The 9,599-nt window shown below is 30.0% G+C and overlaps 1 protein-coding gene across 1 annotated transcript; it reads right to left on the bottom strand.

The window, feature by feature from the left end:
* Positions 1–4,199: 4,199 nt before the first annotated feature.
* Positions 4,200–8,613, bottom strand: LOC132952780 (uncharacterized protein K02A2.6-like). Its single transcript, XM_061025207.1, has one exon. The coding sequence runs from the start codon at positions 8,475–8,477 to the stop codon at positions 4,527–4,529; it is 3,951 nt and encodes a 1,316-aa protein (XP_060881190.1). The 5' UTR covers positions 8,478–8,613; the 3' UTR covers positions 4,200–4,526.
* Between the last annotated feature and the right edge of the window lie 986 nt (positions 8,614–9,599).

The raw sequence follows: 9,599 nt of genomic DNA on the forward strand, positions 1-9,599 counted from the left end.
TGTACTATTATATATTACTTTATTATAATACAGATGAGACAAGCCGATCGTTTTCCACGCGGAATGTCGGTTCGCAGGTAAAATCAACCACCGTGAGTTATTGACTATTGTACCATCGTTTAGTAAACGCGATACAACTTTAAAACAATGGGAAACAGTTACGGTGTTTGTCGCGCATAATAATTGTTCACATTTTCATTAGCCAGGCGTGGGGAGCAACGGGAAATTTAGTGAAATTGGACGTATTTACATAAATATAGGTAGCGTGCTATACTTGATATTTTCTCCGCTGTGCGGAATCATTGAATGCGCATTGAATCGTATTTTATAGATGTCTTTAAAATTATGATCTGAAAAAAAAAGTTTATCAACGAGATTTCTATGGTAATTACCTAGGTATATTAATGCTTACAAAAATTCCGGTTACGGAAAAAAAAATATTATCCATAACCTGAGGATCCGTTTTTTTTTTTTTAGAAGGGGGGGGGTTTCTGTGGTAACGTATTTATATATTTTTCATCGGTTACCAGGGCTATCATTCTCAGAGTTAATCGGTTACTATAACAAGATAATTTATTGGTCACCATCGCAACTGTAACGCTAAATCGGTCAAAAAAAAAAAATATTGTATCCAACCAAAAAAACATAATATCATTGATAAGTATTTATAGCCAATGATAATATCCAATATGTTAAAACTATTTTTTAAATTTAGTAATAAATGTATCTATTATACACATATTATTATAATTATAAATTATAATATACACAAATTAAATATAATTAATACTCGAATAACAGACAAATAAATATAATATATGAGTCCTACCTGTTGACATAAAAACGATAACAATAAACCAAGATATTGATCTTTCACAGTCATCACAGAAAGCGGCCAATCGAAAAACAACCTATGTTATCGTACATTTCTACTAACGCAATCGCATTGATTCACATGAGATGTACGAAATATTATGTTCTCTCCCGTGACTGTGCTGTTTATGCTCATTTTGTCGGAACTGAGTCAGAAACCAGATATTATGATATTCTTAACAGCGCTACAATTATTACGTAAAATGAATTAATTAAATGCGAAAATAAATAAATTTACAAACAAATATGTATTTAAAACTTCAACGAACAATTAAAATAAAACTGCGTAATGTTTAGTTATTATAGATTATACAATACGTATAAAAAAACAAATAATATTGTTGCGTTTGAAATTATTGGAATCATTATTATAATAGGTACCTCTGTCGCTGCTTGATCAAACGTGCGCTCACGATAGTTGAAGTAATAACTGTTCATTTTATGTTTTTTCGAGACCAAAACTTATATTATCGACTGTAGATTATCGATCAGTGTTGTTAAAAATATATACATGTTTCGTGTTTTTCACTGCACATTATGACTGACCAATTATTTCTATCAAGACGCACCACCCTGCGGCATACATCCAATAATATTATATGTATTTAATACATGATGTGTTTAGAGATGTTAGTTCGGAAAATGCTATGGGTTTTAGTAAATTTCCCCGAGGTTTTTTTTATTGGGTAATTTTGTGTACCGTAGTAACTTCTCGCATTTGTAAAATGTTTTTATAAGCGTAATAACGATTATTTAGGTAATCTTTATGACTTTACAACTATATTTGCACATATTGCACCTACTTTTAATTTATTTACACGTTCTGAAAAGGAAAACACTGTATTAAACGCAAGTGATCAATATTATAACGTAATGTTAATTACTTCCATGGTTTGAGTTTTCAAATATACTTAACACTTACATATTTATTAATTATTTTCTGTTCCGATTGAAGCAGGTAGTTTTAGTTCACGCAAAGAATAATGATTAGTTTTCTACGAACAGTTTTAAATAGATGTGAGGCAGAAATAACTATTTAAAAATGGAAAAAAATATTCATAATAAATACTATTACATCTTTTACACGTAATTTAGTTAAAGTTTACAGAAGGTGATAAACAGAACACGTATCATACGCATCTAGATAATTAAATTAATTATTATTTTTATTGTTTATTAAATACGAAAAGTAACCAGCTTTTTGATACCCACCGTCGATAAAAAACCAGTAAGTACATCACTTTTGCCAACCGTTCTCAAATTGTCCATTATTTTCAACAATTATTATTCGAACCGCCGCCGTCTACTAAATACGAAATTTTACACTATGTCCAAAATAATATTTGGCGTGCATGTACGCGTATAGTCGTGTTTGGAATCGTGTGTATGACACATTAGATGTACATAATATATTATGTGTTTTAATTTTAAATAACATTTTCAATAACTCATCTAATTATAATGATTTATCGATTGTTCTGAAATTTAATAACTGTCATTATACCGCGATTAAACGTGAAATCATAACAGCAATTTGTTCGTCATGCATTGTATATTATTTGTTCCTCGGGGGTTGCACACGTATTATATATTATTTTCATATCGACGATGTCCACACGATGGTCGACAATATTGAGCGTATTTCATAAAAAATTAATTCACCGAAACTCCGAACATTACGAGGGAAATTATATTCATCATGCAATATTGCAGTAGACACCAGCTAATTTCTCATTTGACGAAATAACAATATAATATTATTATAATATGTTTGCTCGTCGTGTAGAGTTGTGTTTCTACAATATTATTATGTTGGGTGAAACTAAAAAATATGGAAATTGCGAAGTACGACGAGATCGACAATATCGCCATTATGGCCGTATTCACACCAGCTTCGGTTGTAGGTGCTTATTTATTGTTAATTTAAACGGACTGAAGCCCAATATACGATTTATAAATGTTGCAGTAATAATAATAGGTGAGATTATAACAAAATAATTAAAATTAAAATTGAGTAACAAATAAAGAAATAAATCAGAGGAAAAATAATAATATACAATAATTAAATGAGTAAATAAAATACATAAATGTAATTAATGATAATAATATCTATTAATATAATATTACAAAAAGACTAAATATAGTTAAAATTAAAAAAAATCGATTTGAGTATCATTAGCTGTGCGACAATATATCGCCCAGTGCTATAACAGTTGTAGGTTTAGAGGCATAGGTGTTCTTATAATCGGTTGATTTTTTTCCATACGTGTAACATATTTTTTTTTTTTTTTACAGAATAAATTAACTGTGACGATTTAACGAGTGGGTGAGCAATAATGACCGGACTGCGAGTCCAGTGGTTCTCAAACAATCACGCACATATTTACGTAAGTATCACGATATATTATAATATTTAATCGTCGTTGAGATACGGTCGCAGCGACGATATTTCACATCACGACATACGACACCTTAAAAAATCGAATTCGGATAATATTTTATTATAACTAGGTATCTATATGATGTAGTCTGTCGTATAATATATTTTATGCCTAAATATACGTAATAACATATGCGTGCCGCAGTCAGGTGTAGCTTTCGAATAAGAAATAGGTACTAATCCGAACAATATTCAAACACTAATTTATTATTATATTTCCGTACCTTATATGCAAATAAATAACGATTCGATCCTTTTTCTTTCTCCCACAACACTTGAGAATTTCAACACTCGTCTCCGGACACCCGAGCGGTGAACTCTTATTCAATTATTTTGACGTTTATTCAGTACGGTTTAATTTATTCGATTATTAAAGATCACGAAGTTACTCAAAATAACTATTGAATTACAAATTATGTGTGTATAATAAAATATGGCACCTAACGGCTAACAATATTCGTTAAAAGTAATATTATATGTATTTTACCTCATATTATAATGTTATGGAATTGTATTTGCTATAATTAAAAGTAACTGTGAGTTGTCATAGAGTAATATTGCTCTATGGGTTTATGTCAAAAAACAAATCTCCCAAAAATTACACACCTATTGTGTTTAAACACTATAGTGTGAATATTGATGATAATACAATAATAATAATAAAAATAGCAATACAATTGATGATATTGATTATAGGTAGGTACTAGCTTAGATTGGTTAATTGTTATTACTTATATTATGAGGAATAAAACATCGAACATCCAAGTAAATATTAAGTTCATCATATTCCATCCGATATTTTGTATAATTACAGATGAGAACTGCTTATAGCTTATAATTGTTACGTATTTTATATATAAGATAGGCGAAGGTACACACACGAGCATTGACAAAGTACGACTGCTTTATTTATCATTACGCACGACGGCGGACACACATAATAATCACATAATGTTGTATATATATATATTTATCGTTACAGATAACATATCGGAGTATCGGACACACCGTACAATGTACATACATAACATCTTTCCCTTCTATATAATTTTAGTACAATAAATTAACTTATACAAAATTCATACAATTTAGAAAATAATAATAATGATTTAACATTTACAATTTTACACAATACATAATAAATATAACTTAAAAATTTAAATAGATAAACAATATATTTTTTTTTTTTTTTTTTTTTTTTTTTTTTTTTTTATTATTCAAGTTCCCTTGGATGTACCTCATCATTTAAATAACTCTTTTTCAATTTGTTTACATGCATTAATCTGATTTTATCACCAACCCGGACTAAATAACTGCACGTTCCCAACATTTTCATTATACGTCCAGTTAACCATTTCTGCCCTTTTGAATTATTTCGAACAAGAACTTTATCATTTATTTCGTACTTAGTAACATTAATATTTTTATTCTTTTCTACAATATTTGGTGGTTTTAATATGGACAAATGATTTTTTGGTTTAAAATTATATATTAAATCTGACGGACTACAACCTGTGCTTGTTGTTGGTGTGTTACGATATGATACTAAAATATTATTAATTTTTGATTGTATTCTTTTTACATCTCTCTCTACACACAAACTCTTTATTAATAATTTTTTTATCGTTTGCACTCCTCGCTCTGCCAACCCATTAGACTCTGGATTGTATGGCGGCGAATGTACTAGTTTTATACAATTTTTCTCACAATATGCTTTAAATTCATTTGCGCCAAAAGGTGGACCATTATCGGTTACCATTATCTCTGGGGAACCAAAACGACAAAAACAATTTTCTAAAACTTCGATTACTTTTGAAGCCGTTGTACTTCCCATTGCAAAACACTCAATCCATTTGCTAAAACTGTCAACAATGATTAATAATTTAACTTGATTTATTTCTAGAAAATCGATGTGTATTCTTTTCCAAGAATCTGATGGATTTTCCCACGGAATATACACTTTCTCACTAACATTCTTATCGTTTTGATTACATTGGCATTCCGTACACGTCTTAATAAACTTATCTATATCAATATCGATATTAGGCCACCATACATACGACCTTGCGAGCATTTTCGAACGAACAATACCCGGATGGTTTTTATGTAATAACATTAATACGTCTTCTCTTAATGACTTTGGAATTACTACGCGATTACCTAATATCAAACAGTCATTTACTAACGATAATTCTTCCCGTCTTTTATAATATTGTTGGCAATCTGATTTTAACGACTTTACCCCCGGCCAACCTTCTTTCGTATACTGACTTATTTCTTTTAATACTTCGTCTGTACTCGTTTTTTTGCTCACTTCCTTATACGTTAAAGGTAAATTTTCTAATAATAAAATTGAACAAGCATTTTCCCCAGTATTACTACTTTGAGGTAATCTTGATAACGCGTCTGCGTTACTTATGTCTACCCCCTTCCTATGTTGAATCTCGTACTGATAACTAGACAATATAACTGCCCATCTTTGTAATCTAGATGAAGCTACAACAGGTATATTCTTTGACGGATTAAAAATTGATTTTAACGGCAAATGATCAGTTACTAAAATAAATTTGCGTGCAAACAAGTATTTATGGAATTTTTTTACTGCGAAGATTATTGCTAACCCTTCACGCTCAATTTGTGCATAATTTTTTTCTGCCGCTGATAAGGTGCTAGACGCGAATAAAATTGGCTTCTCCTCCCCATCTATCAAATGACTAAGAACTGCACCGACACCATAGCTAGAACTGTCACACGTAACTACTAGAGGTAAATCTGGATTATACGTGACTAATAATTGACTTTTTATTAATACCTGTTTTATATTTTCAAACGCTGATCGACATTCGTCAGACCAATTCCAAGGTATTTTATTTTTTGTTAAATTGTACAAGGGAGCTAATATAGATGACGACATTGGAATAAAACGTTGATAATAGTTTATGAGACCGAGAAATGATTTTAATTGTACTACATCATTAGGGCACGGTGCGTTTCTTATCGCATCCATTTTATTTCCATCGGGATGTACGCCTTGACAATCTATTTTATGACCTAGAAATTGTACACTTGAACAATAAAACTGACATTTCTCAAAATTTACTTTAACTCTATACTCATTTAAACGTTCTAACACCGCATTAACATTTTCTTCACACTCTGACCTTGACGAGCCGCAGATTATTATGTCATCTAAATATACTTGTACTTTAGAAACACCTCGTAAAATATTTTCCATGACTGACTGAAATATACTTGGCGCTGACGCTACCCCATAACATAAACGATTAAAACAGTACAACCCTTTATGAGTATTAATTGTAAGAAACTTACGACTTTCAGGTGCAACCTGTAATTGTAAATACGCTTCTGCTAAATCCAAAACAGTGAATACACTTCCCCCGGATAACTCATTAAACACATCATCGACTCTTGGTAATGGGTGTTGTTCAATTTGTAATTTTGGATTTAAGGTAGTTTTTAAATCTACACATATTCTAATTTTATTATTTTTTTTTGGTACTACTACAATAGGCGATGCCCAGTCACTAATTGAAACCTTACTTATAACTCCTTCAACTTCTAATCTATTTAACTCAATTTCTACAGCAGACTTTAGTGCATATGGTACTTGATATGCTCTATGGAAAACTGGTACGCTATTTTCTTTTAAAGATAAATTGACCTCATGGTCTTTTATATAATCAGCTGGTTTATCATTTAATTTAACCACCCCGGGAAACTTGAGTTTAATATTGTTAATTACATCTATTTCACTTAAAACGCAATTATTATTATTTACAGAATTCATAATATTTTTCCCGATTTTGCAATCTACATTACTACTTATACAATTTAGACACATATTCGATCTCCAGTTTGAATATAACTTATCTAACCAAGATCGACCTACTAAAACTTTTTTTACAGAGTTTTCCGTTATAATTAAATATAGTTTAATATTTTTTTGATTTGACATCTCGACATTTACAAGTGTTTGACCTAAAACCTTGACTGGTTCACAATTTACAGAACTTAATTGAATATGTTTTTTTTCTAATTTACATGAATTATTAAAATACATATTAAAATATTTAATCGGCATAACTGAAACCGACGCTCCACTATCTACTTCAAACGGAATAAGCTTATTATTAACTTTGATTTTAATCACAAGTGGATTTCCCCCACTATTCTGAGACACATTATTTACTAAATCAATAAACTCTAAATTATTTTTAATTTTTGTCTTACACATTTTCGACGTATGACCTTTTAATTTACATGAAAAACATTCCCACTCTCTGGCTGGACACGTACGGACATCGTGCTTCCTTCCACATCTATAGCATTGACCAAACTTAAGACTTCGTGAACTTTGACTGCCGTGCTGAATTGACTGACCATTTTTTTGACCAGGTTTTGACGACTTCCCAGACCACGGTTTTCCACCAGAATTTCCGTTCCACTTGAGTTCCGACTTCGATGACGAATGTGTTTGACGAGACACATTTTTCCCATTATTGATAAAATTTACTTGTGATTTATTGTTCATTTGTTGTGTTTGATTACAAACCAACTCCGAATCCAAAGCAATTTTACATGCTTCTTCAAACGTTAGGGACTCTATACCAAGTAATTTTCGTTGACACGATTCATCACTTATCCCTACAATAAGCCGATCTCGCAGTGCATCGTTTAAAAACGAACCAAATACACAAAAACTTGATAATTTTTTTAATGCTGTTATGTACTCCCGAGTTGACTCACCCTGGTTCTGTGTACGTTGGTTAAAAATAAATCTTTCACTCACTACAAGACGACGTGGTGAATATATTTCTTCCAATTTGGACACTAACTCGTCGTATGACTTTAATTGTGGTTCCTCCGGCAAACAAGCATCTTTTAATTGACTATATGCTTCCGAACCAATGTATGCGATTAAATAGGACTTTTTATCAGCCTCTTTAACTTTTAAAACGGTCAACTGCGCGTTTAATCGATCTAAATAATTACTGAATGATTCCGAACCCGGTATGTATTGCGAAATATTCGACATTATAATCACAACAAGAAAATTAAATAATATTTTCACCGAATTTTCATCTTCGTCGCCAAATGTTACGTATTTTATATATAAGATAGGCGAAGGTACACACACGAGCATTGACAAAGTACGACTGCTTTATTTATCATTACGCACGACGGCGGACACACATAATAATCACATAATGTTGTATATATATATATTTATCGTTACAGATAACATATCGGAGTATCGGACACACCGTACAATGTACATACATAACAATAATATAATTTATAAATTACAGTATTGATAATTTTATAAGAAATATTATTATAATATTATAAATAAAACACTGTAATATACAGAATGATTCACAAAGCATGCTCAGCCTTATTTCAATTAATTCAAACTATGATTTTTTTAGAATTTTCAAGTATATACTAAAATATTGTATTTTAATTTATTTAGATTTTTTATACCATTTAAGGTATAAGCCTCATGTAATCCCCATCCTATGGGGTTACAAACGTATTGTTTAAACCTTTTCTACTGTAAATTATTAAGGAGATGATTTTTTTTTGAGAAATGTTGATGTATCTTAATTGAAATTCTAACAAATAAATACATTAACATTTTTAGGATACTTCTTAAATAGTATAATAAAAATCTAAATAGTTAAAAAAAATTTCGTTTTCAAAAAATTATAATTTGAATGAATTCATTAACTAAAGAAAAATTGGGTAAGCACGCTTGGTAATTAATCACTTGTAAAATTGTATGTTAGCGCCGTCTTTTGGTGTATGGACGATGAAACAACTAATTTATTAAAAACATAATATAATATGTTATATTACACACGTATAACATTATCCAATAATCAATATTTTAAATATTTAAAGTGATAATTATTATTTTAATTTTTATGATCAAATTGTAAATAATAATAAATTCACGATAAGTTTGTTTTTTTTTTTTTCATGCTGATTTAAAATTAAATTGTTGTTTGAGTATTAAAAAAAATCTATGACGTTTTCTTGAATTATAAACAAAATGTAATATATAATATATAAATGCAATGTTATATTTCCACTATAGCGACGTTTCTATGTATTCACACTATTGAAAGGTTTACTCGAGTTCAAAGACATGATTATTTACGACTTGAAAAATAATATGCTTTGCAAAACAAGAGATCTTATTTGTTTAGTATATTATTGAAGTAAACCCTAACGATATTATTGGTGCGAGTGTGAAGGACGG

Source organism: Metopolophium dirhodum, chromosome 9 (assembly GCF_019925205.1).
Source record: "Metopolophium dirhodum isolate CAU chromosome 9, ASM1992520v1, whole genome shotgun sequence".
Taxonomy (NCBI): domain Eukaryota; kingdom Metazoa; phylum Arthropoda; class Insecta; order Hemiptera; family Aphididae; genus Metopolophium; species Metopolophium dirhodum.

Coding starts and splice junctions, on each gene's coding strand:
- LOC132952780 (XM_061025207.1), bottom strand. CDS start 8,477: ATGCTCGTGTGTGTACCTTCGCCTATCTTATATATAAAATACGTAACA.